Source organism: Oryzias melastigma, linkage group LG17 (assembly GCF_002922805.2).
Source record: "Oryzias melastigma strain HK-1 linkage group LG17, ASM292280v2, whole genome shotgun sequence".
NCBI lineage: Eukaryota > Metazoa > Chordata > Actinopteri > Beloniformes > Adrianichthyidae > Oryzias > Oryzias melastigma.
This window is the reverse complement of record NC_050528.1, coordinates 8339633-8359216: the sequence shown is the minus strand read 5'-3', so window position 1 is coordinate 8359216 and position 19584 is coordinate 8339633. Positions and strand designations below refer to the sequence as shown.

Below are 19584 nucleotides of genomic sequence, written 5' to 3'. Positions count from 1 at the left end.
AAAAAAAACTTTTATTTAAGCTTAAAACAGAAACTGTTAGGGCTGCAGAGAATAAAAAACAACATTTTTTTGAGTGATGGGGAACATTCGGTTCTGGACTTTAATGTCTGCAGCCAGGTTCTCTTAAAATACTATTAAAAAAAAGAAAAAGATAAAATATTTTGGAAAGCAAAGAAAAAAAAATCCAGAAATCAAAAACAAAATATATATTAAAAAGAAAAAAAAGGAAACAGGAAGAAATCAGAGAAGATAGGTATTATGGGATATCGGATGATGAATTTTGAGATTTTTCAAACGTATTTTCAATGTCCACATACTTATAAAAGTTTCATGATTTCTACGTCGTCATCATGGCGAAAGCCATGTCCACCTCCAACCACCAGAGGGACCCCTCTCCTGAGCACCACTTAGGGCTGGGTATTCGTTATAATTTCCAGAAACAATTCGATTCACAAGAACCTGAATCGATTCCGATTCTTTTCAATTTTTTTCGATTCAATTCAATTTTAAGTTTATAAATACACATTTGTTTAGAAATACATAAAAAATCTATTATTTCATTTAAATATATTTATATTATTCTGATACAGTTCACATATTGTAAAATGTATTAGTAAAATAATGAGATTGTTAATATCATACAGTGTAATATGGATGTTTTAAAGGAGAAACTCTAACAAAAATGTTCAATGATATTGTTCAGAATTACGTTGATCGCACGAACAGTTAAAAAGTTACAGTATGTTAGAGAGTTTGTGACGCCTCAGGTGTTAAAGGGTTATAGAACACAAAGCTAAAAAAAAAAAGCAGCTAAACTAAAAGTTCCTAACTTCTCCAATTCCCACAATGCCCTTCTTTGCTGCTTTCAATACGTCCCACAAACACGGAATTAGCATTTTAGATCAGCGCATTAACATTCAGTTTTCAGGCAAACAGACTGGTATTTACATAATCTGGATGGGCTGTCTCTGCTCTATTGCCCGTGGCTATTTGTTTCAAATGTCCCCACGCAGGCAGCCACAGACTTTGGGCGAACTTCAGTCACCTCCTGTTGTAAAGGCTGCAGAATAACAGGTAGTTTAGTGTCATAACAATCCGGCCCGAGGAGGTTTTCAAGGCTGGTTTACGTTTAGGAGACTTGAAAAGCCTGAATATCTAAGGGGGGGGAACTCCTGAAAAGTCCTAAAGTTTGTGTTACATTGGAATTTTTCACAAGTTGAGTAGTTTGTAACCCAACTTTGAGGTTAAAAAGGGGCCAACTTTTTTCTGAGTCATTTTAACTCAAGAAAAATAATAAAAAGTCACGTAAACAGAGTTAAAATGTTAATATTTTAACTAAAAAAAAATAAAATGCATAAACTGAGTTAAAATTTTAATATTTTAACTCAAGAAAAAAATAAAAAACTAACAAACTGATTTAAAATCTTAATATTTTAACTCAAGAAAAATAATAAAAAGTCACGTAAACTGAAATAAAATGTTAATATTTTAACTCAAGAAAAAAATAAAAACACATAAAATGAGTTAAAATTTTTTATATTTTAACTCATGGAAAATAATTTAAAAAATCACATAAACTGAGTTAAAATTAGACTACTATAGCTCCAAAAAATAAACTAAAATGTATGTTTAAAATTTATTCATCGATTTAATCTAAACAGATCAATAATTGATTCATAAAAATAAATTGATTTTGCACGTAAAGCTAAAGTCCGCTAGCTTGATGCGAACGTTTAATGGAATTTCCTATAGGAAGGCTAACGCTAACACTTGCTCGACGTAAACATACATTGCTGACTGACTAAACATCTTAATAAACTCATTATTTTTCCATATTCTTTCAAGGAAATATTTTTAAAGTAACCATGTGTGGTGTAAAACATCATTTTTTTGCTCATTTTTTCTTCTTCTTCCGGAATAAGGTGTAGAGTGATCGCCACCTAGTGGCCAAACTGAAACGCTCTCCAGGAGAAGCAGAACAATGTTTACAATGTTAATGATGTGAACATTTTTCTCCTTCTGAGAATCCATGTAAAACTAATAATTTCACAAAAAAATGTACAAAATGTATCAGATTAATATAATTATATTAAAAATGTATAGTAGATTATTAATGTTTTCCTAAACAAATGTGTATAAATGTGTAAAATTAAAATTGAATTGAAGGATGGAAAGAATCTAAAAAAAAATTTAATAGTTTCTGGAAATAATTATCAATATCCAGCCCTCCTAAAATTATAGCCAAAACATTAATACCCAAACTGTTGTAAGAAATGTGCAACTTAATTGATTTTCAGATGTTCTTCTTGCACTCTAAAGCACAGACAAAGAAGCTGAAATAATTCATGGACGGTCCCTCAGTTGTTTTTTCCGGCTGTTTCAAAAGCCTCGTCTTGTGGGGCTTCTGCAGCTGTGCATCAGCGTGACATCACAGATAAGGAAGTGCGATGCGCTTGGAAGTTGCTGCAGGCCGTTGGACACCGTGGTGCATGCTTACTGGCACACACCGATCTGTCCCAAGGCGCGGGAGTGGCAGGACCCCGATATGAAATATAATAACCGCGTTTTTGCCTGGAGCTGTCCCAGTTTATAAGTGTTGGCTGTATGCGAAACACCCCCCCTTCTCCTTCCTTTTTTTTTCTTTTTTTTTAAGTTGTCCTCCATCAGTGTCTGTGTGCTTTGACGTGGGAACATGAGCTGCAGCTTTCACACTGTCAGATGGTTTTAGTTGCAGCGCCATCAGGTGATCAGAGCAGAACATCTATCATGACCCGTTTTTATGCTGCTGGGAGGAAAGGATCGCAGCTACAGGGGGGCAAAAAAAAGCTTTAGCCCCCAATTTTTGAGTCAATATTGACAAATAATGTTCAAACCACATTTTTTCCAATTGTAAAATCGTTCCCGGGCATTTTTTAATTATGATTATTACATTTTTAGCCAAAAGCATAAAGATTTTGTTGTTTTTTTAAGACTTATTTTATGTATTAGAAAATGCAATACGGCTTGTGGGCGGGACTGTTGACACAACTCCACCCCCTTCCCCATCGCTGAGAGTTCTGTTAGCCTCAAGCTAACATTAACAACGCAAAAATAAAGAGTACATTTTAAAAAGAGAAACATTGGATCAATTAACAAAAGTTTTGTAATTGATTACATTTAAAAATATAACTTTGGCCCAAATTATTATTTTTTAAAGTTGAGTAAACCATCAACTCAAAATGTTAATTTGAGGAAAACTAATCATTTTAAATACAGACCTTTTGTTAATTGATCCAATGTAATGGATCAATCCAATCGTACAGTTTTGTGTGAGTCATAATTCAAGTGTTGAATGCTCGTCATGTCAAGTGTGAGCGGATCATGGTGCGCACAGGGGGAGAGGAGACTTTGACACGCCCGTTTCAGTATAGCTTCATATTCAGTCTGAGAATTTTCAAGCATCCGGTTTTCTGATCCAACACAATTTGAATTAAGAAATACTCAAAAATGCAGTTTATGTCGTAAAATCGTTGATATAGGTCAGGCGGTCTGCAACCTGCGGCTCTTTCACCCTTCCATTGTGGCTTTGGGGTTTAAAAAAAATAAATAAAAACGAGCTAAAACATTTTAGATTTTTGTGTGGCGTGTGCCACAGAAAATCAATTGGAAGTTAGAAAGCACAACCAGAATTAAGGCGAACTGGATACTAAGATGGATTTTCTATTTTTGAACAATAGTTTAGTGCATCTTATGGGTTGATAAATACAGTGAAAGTCACAATTGGCTCTGATTTATGTTTGGAGTGGGATTTATGTATTTCATACAAAAAAAGTTATTTTTTTTTTACCATAAATGCAAATCCGTGTCTTATTTTTCTCAAGAATGAAGTGAGGCTTTGTGGGTCCTGCTGGGTTTTGGTCTGTGGGAAAATGGACCCGAATTGCTCTGTAAGTGTTGAAGGTTGCAGACTCAGATTAAGGTCCTCTACTATGAGAAAAAAATGCAACTAGAACATGTTTAGTTTCATTGGATTAAGCCAGGGGTCTGCAACCTGCGGCTCTTCAACCCCTCCATTGTCACTACCCACTACTACATTGAGGTGACTTTATGTGGTACAGGATGTCTTATTTTGAAAGAATGTCATGTAGATCTCTAAAGAACTAGAAACAAATTCTTATTTCAAAACAAAGGCTATTTTCTCTTTATGTTTCTGTTTTATTTATGCTTGAAGAAATAAATGTATTAGTATTTAACACAATACTATAAATAGTGTTCTCTTTTTCTAAAGCAGGACTGTCAAACTCAATCATACAGTAGGTCAAAATCCAAAACACACCTTAGGTTGTGGGCCAAACAGGATAAACATTTATTGAACACTCTAAAACAAGATTTTCCAAACTTTAAAACTGTAAATCTTTAGCATTATTATGATAGACTTGATATATAGCACTACCTGCGACAATGTTTGTGTGAATGTGAGCTGAATTTGGCTGCTGAGGATGCTAGCTAAAATCACTGAAGCTAATATCTGAAAACACTGAAGCTGATGGCTAGCTAAAATATTAGCTTAATGCTAAATTAGCCTAAAAAAACGAGGTTAGCCTAGCATGTAGCTGAAAAAGTAGCTAAACTTCAAAATAGCCTAAAAAATAGAGAAAAGACTAAATTAGCCAAAAACAGCTCGTGTGTAAATATTAGCTTAACTCCAAAACAGCCTAAAAAACTTTAAAAAAAAAAACTATATTAGCCAACACAGCTAACATGTAGTTGAAATATTGGCTAAAATCTAAAACAGCCTAAAAAAAACGAAAAAAAAGCCTAAATCAGTCAAAACAGCTAGCATGCAGCTGAAATATTGACTAAACTCCAAAACAACATCAAAAGCAAAACAAAAGAGCCTAAATTAGACAAAAAGGTTAGTGTGTAAATTTTAACCGAACTCCAACACAGCCTAATTTAATAAAAAACCCTAAATTAGCCAAAACAGCTAGCATATTAACTAAACTCCAAAACAGTCTAAAAAACGGGAAAAAAAGTCTAAATTAGCCAAAACAGCTAGCATGCAGCTGAAATATTAGCTAAACTCCAAATTAGCCAAAAAAGGGAAAAAAATTAATTAGCCTAAAACAGCTAGCATGTGGCTGAAATATTAGCTAAATGCCAAACTGGCCCAAAAAGAAAGAAAGAAAAAAAAGCCTAAATTAGCCAAACAGCTAGCACGTAGCTGAAATTTTAGCAAAATTCCAAAATAGCCAAATAAATCGTAGTAAATGCAAAAATAGTCCAAAAAGCCAGAAGAATGCTAATTTATAAAACTTTAAAGCCGTAACTTTTTGACCTAATTATGAATAATAAAAAGGCAAGAATATCATCCAAGAATAAATTGTACAAGTTATAAAATAAGTGCAAGATAACATCGAGTCGTTAATAACAATAAAATAAAATGATCTGGAGGGCCGGATCCGGCCCCCGGGCCTTGACTTTGACATTAAAAGGTGAAATGGGACTTCCTGCTGGGATGTTGTCAGTAAGAAATCCTCCAGAATGGCTCTTTAACTGATGAGGGTTGCAGACCCTTAGATTAAGCATTAGTAATAGCACCTCAACTAAAAGAACTTACGTCGAAATGTTAAAAAAAAAAAAAACCTGTTTTAAGATGTATTTCTGATCCTTTTGTTTGTAATGGTCTTCCACATTAAGTCTTGTGGCCCCCCTTCTGCCCCCAATATTAAATGTTCTAGCTCCACCCCTGGATTTCCCTCAAATGACCCACACTTTGCTTTTCTTTTATAATATTATTTAGAATTCGAGTCCTCTATGACTTTATAGGACAAAACCAGAAAGTTTTAACTGTAAACTGGAGAGTGATTGTTCCACAGTGACTAGTTAAGTCCATGTTGTGGCTCAGAGGCGCACAAGTCCATCCAGTTTGGACTTGATTATTGCGCACCGTGCGTCCAAGACACTAAGGCGCAGAATTCACTCCTATTTTAGCCTTACATAAAAAACTAAACTGTTAACACAACCGTCGCTTGTATTTAAGGATGATTCACAAATCCTGCATTGACGTGCGTATCCTGTCATACAGACGAAGAAAAACGCCCGCGGCGAAATGACTCCACAATGGCGTCTTTCAGCAGATGATCCGGGCCAGCCAGGAAATGGGAATGTTTCACGAGAGAATAGAGTTTGAACAAAACCCCCTCCGAAACGACTAACGCGCGTTTAAGTAAGTTCTAAGTAAGTTAGAAAGCCTCCGCGGCGCGGAGACTGTGGCGTTTCTCGGAGCTCCGACGCGCCAGGAGCGAATTCACGCGGGGCAGAAGTGGAGCGCCCGCTCGACAGGACCGCAGTCTGATCCGATGTTCTCATAGCGCGACCACTACTACATCTGTGTCGCGCACATTTGTGCTGTAACCCCGCCACAAAAGCAAGGAAATGGTTAATATTTTAAAAAAGAAACCGCTTGGCACATGCGTAAAAGCTGCTGCGCCTCGACGTCCCAGTCCATCCGACCTCGGAAATAAGAGCCCAAACCGAAGAAATCTTTCCTTACCTGGAACATGGAGCGTCCTAAAGTGGGGTTTTGTCCACCTTTTGCCTCCGATTTGGCCCACGATCTGCTTCTGCTCCTAAACCAGAGAGAAATGCAATAGCTTGGCTAAGGTAGACAGAACAAAATACAGAGAATACTTGCTCCAGGGCTGCGAAACCCCTCAAGGCAAAGATCAGGATACAATTAGCTCATGTCTCTGCCCGAGTCTAAACCAATCTGCAGCAAACAACTGCGAGGGAAAGAGGAGATCTTAGTGGCAGAGCCACACATTTACACTTTTTTTTTAAATCAAAGAAATATATTTTTCTTATTTCACCCCCTCACTTCTCTTCTTGCCTCCTTGCAGAGAAGCAGATTTTAATCGTTATGATTAGTTTTGATGTAACGTAACCCCAGGCGATTTCTACAAATGGATGGAGTGTTTCTTAGCAAGGGAGGAAAGGAAAGGCAGCAGATGATGATAATTATATAGATTGTTGGTGGAGTTCTTTGATTTCCACCCCCCCTCTGTCCTCTCAAGACATCAAACCTGTCTAGTCTGCTCCTTTTGGCGCACACGGCGTGCGTAATTTGGACAACTTGTTGATGAAACTTGTGAAACAAATGGATTTTTAGTGGCGTTGCTTTGCAGTCTTTTCTGCCTCTGGACAGCCTCCAGAGTGACGTAGTTGTATAAATAAGCACTTGCAGCTTGCCTTGCCTCAATCAAGTCTGAATCAGTGCCCGAGGGTGATGCGCGAGCTCATTTCAAATGTTCAACCATGCATGATTTCAGAAAGATTGAGGCACTTCTGAGGCTTTTAGGGACGCACAAAGTACCAAATCTCATCTTTAAAAGTAGACTTTTTTTCCACTCACTCTAGAATTTGCTTTGTCAAACTTTAGACTAGAATTTTCCACTAAACTGACAGTTATATTCCTTTACATTCTTAACAGTCGGTAAAAAAAACAGGCTGAAAATGCTCTCCCGCCCCCTACTGTCGAGAGGATCAAGTTGTAATGTAATAGAACCCAACATGAAAGACGTGAAAGAGATGAACACATTCACAAACATTTACAAACAGATTCTGTGTAAATAAATCAAGAAAAGTGGATTTTTTTTTCAGTTTGAGATTTAACTTTAAGCAGGACTGACTGATGGATGCCATCACACAAAATCAGTTTTTGTGTGATGACTTTTTGACCATCAGGGAAACAAAGAGAGGATTAAGTTACAGTATTTGCCTCAAAGTTTTACACCATGATTTTGTGCCTCCAGTCTAAAAAAGTATGGGGGCACTGAGGTCTTACAACTCCATCCGTTACCCATTTCGGGCACAAATGGAACCCAAATGTAACCGTCTAAATGAAGCATTTAAAATATCCATCAGATGTTTTAAACTGACAGGTTTGAAGTCTGCTGCTGCTCGGCGTGAAAGTGTGGAGTTTAACTTGGATTAGACCAAACTTACAATGGCTGCAACGGCAACGTTGTGCTTGGCTGAGAGTTTTTTTTTTTTTTTTGGAGAGCAATTTATCCAGATTAGTTACAGATGTGGGCTTGCCCTATACAGAAAGAATCTTACCTGAATTACACCAAAACTGCTGCAAATTCTGCTGTAACCACAGAAAATTAAACAAAACATGAGGAAAACTGCTAAAAAGAAAGGAATAATAAGATAAACTTAGTAGTTTTATGTCACATTGTTTTTCAGGATTAATGCTATTCTTTGTACGGAGCCCCGAACATGACATAAAACAAATATAAAATACAAATTAAAAAAACAGTTCCCGCAAATCTATAATTTATTTACATCATTTATAATTTATTATTTAATAGTTAATTTAATAATTTGTGCATTTAAATTAGCATTACTTGGCCACAATTTTTCATTTTGGTGCCACAAATTAGCATTTTATAAGCCTTTTGTGGAACGAAATTAGAATTTTTGGGCACAGAATTAACCACTTTGTCATCATAAATTAACATATTTTTTTTTGGACACAAATTTGTTTTTTGTCATCATAAATTAACATTTTGTGTGCACAAATAGGTATTTTGTGCCCACAAACAAGAATTTTGTTGGGATTTTGTGGGCACAAATTTTTATTTTCTCATCATAAATTAATATTTTGTGGAGACAAATAGCATTTTTTTTGGCCACAAATTTGTATTTCGTCATCATAAATTAACATTTTGTGTGCACAAATGGGTATTTTGTGCCCACAAACAAGAATGTTAGCATTTAATGTACACAAATTTTATTTTGTCATCATAAATTAACATTTTGTGTGCACAAATAGGTATTTTGTGCCCACAAACAAGAATTTTGTGGGCACAAATTTTTAATTTCTCATCATAAATTAACATTTTGAGCAGACAAATAGCATTTTTTGGCCACAAATTATTATTTTTGTCACCATAAATTAACATTTTGTGTGCACAAATAGAATTTTGTGTGCACAAATTTGTATTTTGTCATCATCAATTAACATTTTGTGTGCACAAATTGGTATTTTCTGGCTACAAACAAGAATATTTTTAGCATTTTATGGTCACAATTTTGAATTTCTCTCCCAGAAATTAGCATCATATAAGCGTTTTGTGGGAAAAAATTAGCATTTTGTGTACATAACAAAGTACTTTCTCATCACAAATTAGCATTTTGTGAGTAACAGTAGCACCTTTTAAGGCACAAATTGGTATTTTGTGGCCACAAGCATTTTATGTTCACAAAGTTGTATTTTACCATAGCAAAATAACATTTTTTGGGCACAAATTGGTATTTTGTGAAAGAAATTAACGTTTGGTGATCATAAATTAACATCTTTGGGGCACAAATTGGTATTTTATAATCATAAATTAACATTTTGCGGGCACAAATAGATTTTTTTGAGCACATATGGCTATTTTATCATAATAAAATAATTTTTGTGTGCACAAATTTGAATTTTTTGGGCACAAATTGGTATTTTATCATCATAAATTAACCTTTTTGGGCACAAATTTGCATTTTTTTGGCCACAAATGATCATTTTTGGCATTTTGTGTCCAGATATTACTATTTTGTCATCATAAATTAAAATTTTTCTGGGAAAAATTTGTATATCATGGCCAAAAACTAGATTTTTGTTAGCATGTTGTGTGTACAATGTATTATTTTGTGGCTGCAAATGATCATTTTGTTGTAGTTGTAGGAATTTAAAATAACATATTATTAATTTGTATCCTCAAAATCGGTCATTTATGCACACAAAATGCTAAAGAAATTCTCATTTGTAGCCGGTAACACACAAAATACTAATGTGTTGCCACAAATTGTCAACTTAAGCAAGAAATGTATTTATTTTAATCAATTTTTTTTAATGCCATCTCCAGAGTTCCATACTTTTGTCTTATTTTGAAAGGAAACCCTTTTTTTTCTCTAGAAGATGCTTTGAATCCTAAAATGATGAATTCTCATCCCTTTTTTGTTGTTTTTATGCTCAGTGCTTAAGGGTTTTCCAGTCAGAAAAGGTCTTGTGTGTTAGTGGCTTATATTGATTTATGTCAGCTTAGGATTTATGCCGACCTCGCTCAGTTGCTTAGTGGACTCAGTGACTCTTCTCCATTTGTGACGTTGCTGCAGTAGTTTCACAATTATCATGTACCTCCCGCTCACAGTCAAGTACTCGCCATTTACCTAACGTAAAAATGAAATCGGATTTAGTAAGTAAAAAGCATTGTTATGAATATTTAATTAGAGGGAGAGTGGTCAAGAAGTTTTACGTATCACTAAATATTTATTCTGAAACTTCTGGTTTGGGCTTCATTGTTTTCTGCTTTACTTAAGGATATCAAATCATATTTTTATTACACTTTCCTTTTGGACATGATGTAAATGCATCATGCAAAATTAAAAAAAGATATAAAGTAAAATTTTTAACACTTGTAACAGACTTTCAACAAACCTGCAAAATCTGTAACCGGATTTCACAAAACCAAGTTTGCCGAGAAGCACCTTCAACATTCTCCTCCTTGTGTGACATAATGCAACTAAATGATACAAATAATCAGTGCACATTGGGCCACCCGCTCTTTGCAAGTTACTGTCGACATGGAGATGCTGCTGCAGCCTCAGACCACGGTAATAACTGCTCCTATGCTCGCTGCTCCGATGGCCTTTGGTTATGTAAGAGAGTGGGATGGATAAGGCAAAGTGCTGAAGCCGTTCCAGATCCTGACTCAGTTCGCCCCGCAGGGTTGCACAGTTTTAGGCCAGAACCGTTCATCAAATATTATCTTTGGCACAATGAAATTTAGCTCTGGAGAATGTCTCTGCTGCTATCGCGTTGTCCAAGTCGTGCCATCATGGCCTGGGAGGAGAAGACAGTCGTTCTTTGACAGAGGAGATCCTTTATCCAGTTAAAAACAGGCTTATGCTTTATGTGCTCTTTATGCTAACTTTATTATTTGATTTTGTGTCTCTGGCATGACTCAGCAGGAATATAAGATGTGTTTTGTCTTAGAGGACTTTGTTTGCCACTTGTTGTTAGGACTGGGAATCACTGGTACCTTACAATACGATGCGATACATGGCTCCAGATATCGATGATATCGCGATACTGCGATAATTGGTAAAAATTGTCTCTAATTACTTACATTATATAGAAGAACACATATTTTTTTTAGGAAAACCTATCCATAATGCTAGATATATACCTGCGATAATACTAGTGTAAAGCTGAATTTGGCCGCTGAAGATGCTGAAATTGGTAGATAAAAATGCTGAAGCTCATAGCCTGCTAAATATTAGCTAAAAGCCAAATTAGCCTAAAAAACAAACAAAAAAACATTTATACAATAAATATTGTACAAATTTTGGTTACAATTAGTTAGATTACCCTTTATTATTAATGTAAAATTGCTTTAAAAGCATTTAATAGTCAGCTTTACCATTCTAAACAATATAAGCTGGAAGCAACTCTGCCCTTTCTGGTGATGCGTGACGTCACGTGAAAAGGGTCATTAGCTGAAGACGCTGAAGCTGATAGCTAGCTAAAATATTAGCTAAATGCCAAAATTGCCTTAAAAACATAAAAAAAAAAAAAAAAAAACTAAATCAGCCAAAACAGGTAGTGTGTCGCTGAAATAATAGCTAAACTTAAAAATGACCCTAAAAACTGAAAAAAACCTTAAATTAGCCAAAAGAACTTGCGTGTAAATATTAGCCTAACTCCAAAACAGCCTAAAAAACAAAAACTAAAACTAAAAAAAAAAAACGAAATCAGCCAAAACAGCTAGAATGTAGCTTAAATATTAGCTAAACTCCAAAACAGCCATAAAAATATTAAATGCCAAAATATTCCAAAAAGTTTGCAGATTACAGAATGCCAATTTTTAAAACTTTAAAACCATAACTTTTTAACATTATTATTAATAATAAAAAGGCAGGAATATTATTCCAGAGTAAATCAACTTAAACCTTAAATAACTTTGAATATTTTTTTTCCATAAAAATGTATTTGGTCAAAATGATACAAGTTTAAAATAAGCGCAAATAACATCTGCAGGGCCGGATAGAATTACCCGGAGGGCCGGATCTGGCCCCCCGGCCTTTACTTTGACACATGTGGTCTAGTTTATGAATATATTTTTGGACAAGCATTGAGCAATAAACTTGACGCACGTCAAAAGAGGCAGCAGACTCAAATTTGACGCATGAATCGCGTCTGGTGTCAAATGCAATGTTACGTCGGGCTTGTTAAACATGCTCATAGATGTTGGACTTTTCTCTTAAAAGTGCGACTTTATACTCTGGAATGACTTTTATATGTTTGTTTTTTTTTCTCTTCATTATGCATTTTTTGGCTCCTGCGACCAGAGCATAGGCAAGCTAGGCGGCCGCCTTGGGCTCTATCTGCTGGAGGGGGCACCAAATTGCAATGATTTTTTTTTTCTTCTTCTTTCTTTTTTTTACAATTTGACACACCTCTCATTTTGTGTAAAATTTTTAAAAATCTAATGATTAAAACCATATATAAGATAACTCAAATATTTGATATAATCAATAATTTTCCCTGGTGCTGGGCTCCTCCTTGCCTGACGCAGCCCCTGTCGAAGCTTGGAGGAGAGGGGGAGGAGGGGCGTGCGGTATAGTCGCTGCTTCTTCAAAACTTTAAGGATGAAAATGCAGCAAAACAAGCCCTCAGGGACAGTTTTGAGGTCAAAAAAGAAGGAAGAGAAGGAAAAAAATGGACTCAAAGCTGAAGTTTGTTTTATTTACATTCATTTGCTGGGAAATTTGCAACTCCCCTCCCCCATTACGGTCAAAAATACATTTTTTTTTCGTTTGAAAAGAATTACTAAGCATTTTTATTTTTCTTCTCTCTTTAAACCCTTAACAACGGAGATAACTGTCAAAAGATAAAATATCTACAAACCCAAATCAGTTGTAAGTATAGTAGTTAGTACAGCTGCCTTCTCTTGCAGAAGTTTGGGGTTCATAACCCGGTTAGGAAAAAGTATAATTCTTATATTTTTTTTGGTGGTTACTATTTAATCCTTGACAAGTAAAATAAATAAATACTCATTTGAACATATTCCAGGCAGCTGCTGCACTTCTTCTTTGTGGGGTCATGGTATTTGTGTGTGCGTGCGGATGCGGGGCAAAAATCACGTTTCGCCTAGGCTGCCATGCAGCCCAGGGCCGATTTATACTCCGGTGCGACTTATATTCTGGAAAATCCGGTATGTCTTTGCCCAGAATTGACGCCAATTAAATTGGAATTATTTGTAAAATTCAGTGTTAACAACATAAACACTGATCAGTGCAAAACTTTTGCAAAGAACAGAACAAAAATTAAATCATTCAAGTAGCACACATTGGTACTCGTGACGGCCAGTCTTGAAATATGCGCCCCCAATCTACCTCCAAAGGACGATAAAAATAACGTTTTACAGCCTCTTCAAACATAAATAAAAGTTCAAAACTTGGTGAAAACCCATCGAGAATCAATCGTAGGACTAAATATCGCGATATATCGCAATATCGATGTCTTGGCACACCCCTACTTGTTGGCATCTCTATGAGGCCCAAATGCAAACCATCCCACCCACACTGGACAGAGGAGTCCCTACTGTGGGGGGGAACGGAGAAGAAAGGAGGGGGCTGCTTGGGTAATGCTGGGAGGCTCTAATAAAATGTAATCCTATTATATAGTTCCCACTAGAGGGCAACAATAATAAAGGTTTCCCTAATAACATGAGCAGACCAAACCCAAATGGAAAACAGCTCCTCGGGTCAAGTCCCACACTTGTACATATATCCTCTCATTAACCCAATCGCTGATGGGCCACATTACACCGACAGGCCTTTGAGATTTAGCCATGATGGCGAGGCAAGAGTTAAGTCAAACAAATGTGTTTCATCAAACTGCAGTTTGGGCTGCTCTGCATAAAGGAATTGGAGGGGGAGGACGAGTGAGGGAATGTGTGCGGGTGGGAAGTTGGAAGCAGAGCCTGGAGGAAACCAATCAGAACGTCTCCACCCTCAGAGCCACCGGGGTCTCAGGTGTGTGTTACGCCAGCTAATACCTCCCAAACTTGATTGTTTGTGTCAGAGTAATCAGAGTTTTGTAATTTGGAAATGATCGTCCTATCACCCGTAAACAAAACGGCCCAAACAGGAAATGATAAGCTTGAAATATTTCATTTCTCTGAAGTGAAAGATTGTTTGGAAAGTTGCCGAAGAGTTCCGTCGTCGGGATTCCTCATGTGGAAAAAAATAAGGACAAAAAGCATAATCTCATCTTTTTCATAATTTGATCACATAATGAATGAGTTATTTCCCTTCCTTGCTATCTCACACAAACGCCGCAAAAATATTCATCATAAGTGACAAGGTGAGTGAGAATATCAATCATATTCTCAAGACAGCTTGAGTTATTAAGTGAGCCGGTGTAACAGTATTACAAAACCCAGAATAACAAAGTTATTTATCTCTGTGTGTGCGTACGTGTGCACGAGTGTTTATGTGGATGACAGCATCAGACGGAGACTGTCGCATGCCTTCCTGTTCCTGTACCGCCCTCCAACCCCAGAGCCGCAGACTCAAGGCGGTTTCCAGAATCAAACAATTTCACGCAGCTACTGGAGGAGGAAATGAACTGAGCCCAGAGCAATAATAAAATTATACAAATGTTATTACAGACTCGCCTGCTACTGTCCTACTTTAATTCAAATTTGGGCACTCCAGGCGGTGCTGGTGGCAGAGACCTTCCTGAATAAATCAACATTAGCTTACGTCTAAATTATTAAGGAAGTGGGAGACTTTCTTGTTTATAGTATGAATTATTAAACAAGTGTTTAACGCTGTTTTTCTTCATGAATCCCCCAAATATTAATTGCTAATGACATTTAAGGTGTATGCTGTGTCGGTTTGCCCTCTTTGCTGCAAATTAGGGATTCAACTTGCAGGCCCAAACAAACTTTAAGAAATATCGGAAACTATCAGAAAGCAAAGGTTAGTTTTTGCTTAGCAATATCAATGCGTTTTCTCTTGCTGAAACGTCATCCAAGACGGTGACAAACGCCAGCTTGTTTTCAATAATCAGGATGTTTGCAGGCAAATATAGAAAGTTTTTTGATGCAATCTCATGATTTTATAGGCAATATATGACAAAAATGAGGAAAAGATGCTAATAAAATCTTATTTTAATCTTAATCGTTGAGCCTGAAGACTAAATCATGTGTTCAAAGACAAAAAAATCTAACAACTGTTAAAGAAGTAACAAAAAAAGCATTAAAAAATCAATTTACAACTCTCTTTATTTAATGGTAAATGGAAGCAACGCCACATTTATCCTTATATGAACTTCTGAATTAATGACCTGGATACATTTCAAAATAAAAGTGACATTTGGCCGGCCCAGGCCTGACTAAATCTACCCATCCGAGGCTCACGGCTGCCCTCGCCTGGACAAAACCAAACAGGGAAATCTCTTTTTCACTGCAGGAGATTCACTCTTTGGCCAGTAGGCGAGGCAGTTGCTACATGTGAGAGCGCACAAAGGCTCGGTCTGTGTGGGTATAAACACAATGTTGATTTAGTGTCTAAATTACAGCTCTCAAGTTCCACAGAGCTCCACAGAACACAATAAAATGTACACTTTCTTTCACAGATTGCCTTTTATTTCTGAAGTGTAATTTTCAACTATGCAACTGGCAAGAATAATTAATACAAAAAATCCAGAAGTAAAAGATTTATTGGTATAAATTTGTTTTTTGTATCAGTCTAAACTAAAAAAATCCAATAATTACATGATTTTTTATTAGGTATTAAATGGTGCAGAGAATATCTAAAGCTCTTCTGTTGATGAATATACAAGAAAAATTGCATTTTTTCCTATTTCTAGTATGTTTACACAACTTAAGAAAACATAATCCTAATGATAAAAGATTAAATACTTAAAGAAAGTGAACAGCAGATCACAAATAATGTTTTACAAACTCGAAATATTCAGTAAATAATAAAAAAAAAAATAAATGTTTAAGTTAATCTTTAAAGTTAATGCACAAAGCTACATAAGATACAAAACATGTTCTCAAAAAGAAATATAACTTAAAAGGTTATGAAGTTTTCTCTTTGCCAAAATTTAGAGCAAAAGTTAAAGAAAGATGTATGTCAGTTCAATGTGGAACAAACTTTAATAATCAAAGGAACCAAGTCACAATTTATATAAACAAAAATAAAGAAAAACTCTGAAAATATAATTAATAGCCTTGTTTGTTGTTGCGTTGAGTTATAAAAACTCGGTGGAAAAGAAGAAAAAGACTTCCCAATCTTGATGTTTATTTTACTTACCTGTAAATACTATATTCTCATCCACATAGTAATGTGTAATTGCTTGTAGTTGTACATTTTTTTGTATGTATTGCACATAAAAGGAGCAGAAAAATAAGTTTTCTTCATTCTGCTTCCTTTTAATTCCTCAGCAAAAAATGCCTTGTGTATTTTTAATGTATTATGTTTATATTTTCCTATGGAAATGAATAAAAATGAATTTAAAAAAATTCAGATTTCTAAAGGGGAATAAATCAAACTTAGTACAGCTATAAAGGAGAGATGGGATCCCTAAAGAAAAGCATAAACAGAAGAGAGTTTCCATAAATTATTATCCTCGTCGATGCACTGAAAATAGAGAACGCTGCCATACAACTGTGTTATTACAGCTTGTCAGAGCTGTCTTCCATTTCTCGGGATGTATATTGTGCTTAATGATCACACGGACGATCTCTCTGTCGAACACATGCACAGAAGGCAGACCAAATGTGACACTAATCCAAAATTAACAAGGCTACGTTCTCTTCTTCCTCACGTCTCCAATGCAGAGTGATGACCCCATGTAATTGGTTGACCCCACACATATTTCCTTAATACCAGTCGGCCGTGTTTATTGTCTGCTACATGATATAAAATAACTTGCTCTCCAAGAGAGTAGATGTAAAAAGAAAGAAAAAACATACTTTGCTATAAGAACAAAGTCTCAGGTGGGGGGGGCAAAAGTTGTCACTACAAGTTGGTCTCCATTTCCAGTGCACGTGATAGTCATACCGAGGACAGCACTTCTCCCGTTGAGTCATGGAACAAATCTTTTTTCTCCGCTTTTTCCAGATCGATGTTGTGGCCGGAGACAGACTTGACCCCGCAGTCTTCAGTTTCCACCTCTTTGTAAGTCCCTGATGGGGCCTTCTTGAAGATTTGATGCATTTTCTTCTTTATCTCAGGGTCGGGGCAGTACAGGTACTCGTAAAAACCTGCAGCCAGCAGCCCTCCGAGAATGGGACCCAGCCAGTACACCTACGAAAACAAAGGAGAGGCTTTGGTTGGTGGCAATCCATTGATTTTCTTCCCCATGATTTCATTTAAAAAGTGGAACAGTTTGGTTTTAAGATGAGAATTGGGGAATCACATAACAGTTATAAATTTAAGCCGCAAGCAGGGCCGGCCCTGGGCATAGGCAACGTAGGCGGCTGCCTAGGTTGCCATCTGGTGGAGGGGGCGCCCAGTGATTTTTTTCTTTTCTTTTTTTTGTTAAACAGTCTGACACACCACTCATTTGAAGTAAAAATAAAAATAATGTCTGTGTTTGGGGGAGGGGAGGAGAGGGAGGCGCTTCTTTAAAACATTAAGGATGAAAAAAGGAAGAGGAGGAAACAACGACTCAAAACAGAGGTTTGTATGTTTTTTTTAATATAAAATTACATGGGAATTTACTCTTCCGGTTCATTTTGGTAGAAAAAGACAAATTTAACTGGCGATCTAGTGTTTTTTTTTCCTCCCAACACCTTAAACAGCTAAAATTCCCCTAATTTCCATGAAAGTATTAGCTGATCGGTGGTGCAATTAGTTAGCACGCTTGATTTCAAATGCATGGTTACCCAGTTCGGTGTTGTTGTATGGCCTGCAGGGCTAGCCACCCTTGGTACTCCCCCACCTTTAACCCACTTTCACAGGTTGAGCAGCTGCTTCAGTCACTTTAACCTCCCCCGCTGCCTGGCCAGAGCTCCACACGATAAATTTATGAAAAAATACTTTTTTTCAAAATGGTGGCTTTTCTGTTGGTTTTTCTCCATAGCAACAATTTTAAGTTTTGGCAGCCTAAGAGTGACGGACAGGTCTATGTCATTTTTTAGAAGAATTGGCAAAAGTACATTTTTGGATTTCCTTGGCAACAGAGGCTTTTAGTGAACCACATCCACATTCCTTATATAGTCATATCTTATGTTATTTTGTTTCATTCAGCTTGATCCAAGGATTCATGTAATCAATTTTCTCAATATAAAGGTAAAAAATATGCGACCAAAAGAAGAACACCACTTTTAGGAGCTTGCAACGCTAGCGTGGTTCAAAATCTACAACTTCAAATTCCAACATTTTTTCCAAGTATTTCCCCAATGATGGTCGAGGAATTAGGAGGGGATCGATAAAAATCTTAGATGAAATTTGTAGTTTTTTTTTTCGTTCTTTTGTTTTTTAATTCAAGCTGGCAGCCTCTTCCCGAGGTCAAAAGTCAACAAAACTACAGTGGTGGTTGTTGAAGATGGCAGGATGTGTGTGTAATTTTGTAAATCTTGCTCAAACTAAAGTTAATTTTCCTATATTGTGGGAAGATATGAAAATGGAGAAGTTCTATGCTTTGCCACAAAATGGCCATCATGCTGCAGTACCTTTGACCATCCCATAATAATTTCAAAAGTTCCGTTAGATATCCTGTCTCGTGTGTTTTTTGTTAGAGAATTGGAAAGCTCTGTTCATTTCTTTGATGGTTTCTCCTGCTGTGATATCGACAATTCTTTTTTTTTTTGTTTTTTTTCTTTTGTCTTTCAATGTCAAAATTAATTTTCACCGGTTACTAGGAGTGTCCAAATTTTGGTGACTTTTTAAGTATGTGGCAGTAATGCAATTAATTAATTATTTAGTAATGTAATTACTAATGTCCAGTAAGAAAGAAGAATTACGAAAACAATCTGGTAAACAATGTAAAAATGTGTTCAATTTAATCAATTTAAAATGTTATTTCTTGAATAAATAAACAAGGGAACATACAGTAGTCTGCACTACATCATGGATAGGCAACTCCAGGCCTCAAGGGCCGCAGTGTCTACATGATTTCCAAATATCCAAGCCCTACTCATAAGTGATTACCTGGTTCAAGTGTGTCCAACCAATTAGAAGATCCCATTTTGGAAAACATGCAGGAGTTGCATATCATACAGTAAATGTGAAAAAAAAAAAAAAACACACCTTATTGTCTAGAAAGATCCAATTAATTTATCATCATTTCAAAGATATAAATAATATTTTTTGCAAACGGGATCTGTTCTGATAAATATAATAGATTTTTTTATCCGTATAAAATATAATGCAATCATGAAGTAACAGGTTTTTCTGTCAATAAACATGACACGACTCAGAGTGAATTCAGACTGGACACATTTAGTTCACTTAAAGTGAACCAGAGTTCCTTTTCTCCGATAATACGGAACAGATATTTAGTCTGAATACACCCAAATAGACTCTGGCCCG

At 36.1% G+C, this 19584-nt stretch overlaps 2 protein-coding genes and 1 long non-coding RNA gene across 9 annotated transcripts in view; 1 reads left to right on the top strand and 2 right to left on the bottom strand.

Annotated features, from left to right (window-relative positions):
* The window catches only part of LOC112147789 (BTB/POZ domain-containing protein KCTD1), a 23694-nt gene extending 15343 nt beyond the window's left edge, over positions 1-8351 (bottom strand). Inside the window, exons 1-3 of one of the 6 annotated variants that reach the window (XM_024274392.2) lie at positions 6860-6982; positions 6717-6764; positions 6536-6611 (exon numbers count right to left, since the gene is read on the bottom strand). In XM_024274392.2, the coding sequence (XP_024130160.1) occupies positions 6536-6544 (9 nt within the window). In that variant the 5' untranslated portion in view covers positions 6545-6611; positions 6717-6764; positions 6860-6982. The other 5 variants (XM_024274391.2, XM_024274395.1, XM_024274390.2 and 2 more) reach the window with 5 other exon arrangements.
* The window catches only part of LOC118599941, a 43612-nt gene extending 24315 nt beyond the window's left edge, over positions 1-19297 (top strand). Inside the window, exon 3 of the long non-coding RNA XR_004949476.1 lies at positions 17170-19297. This is a non-coding gene — a long non-coding RNA (uncharacterized LOC118599941). The remainder of the gene's footprint in view (positions 1-17169) is intronic.
* aqp4 (aquaporin 4) overlaps positions 15265-19584 on the bottom strand; it is a 7498-nt gene continuing 3178 nt past the window's right edge. For both annotated transcript variants that reach the window (XM_024273249.2, XM_024273250.2), the window contains exon 5: positions 15265-17355. In XM_024273249.2, coding sequence (XP_024129017.1) covers positions 17104-17355 — 252 coding nt within the window. In that variant the 3' untranslated portion in view covers positions 15265-17103. The remainder of the gene's footprint in view (positions 17356-19584) is intronic.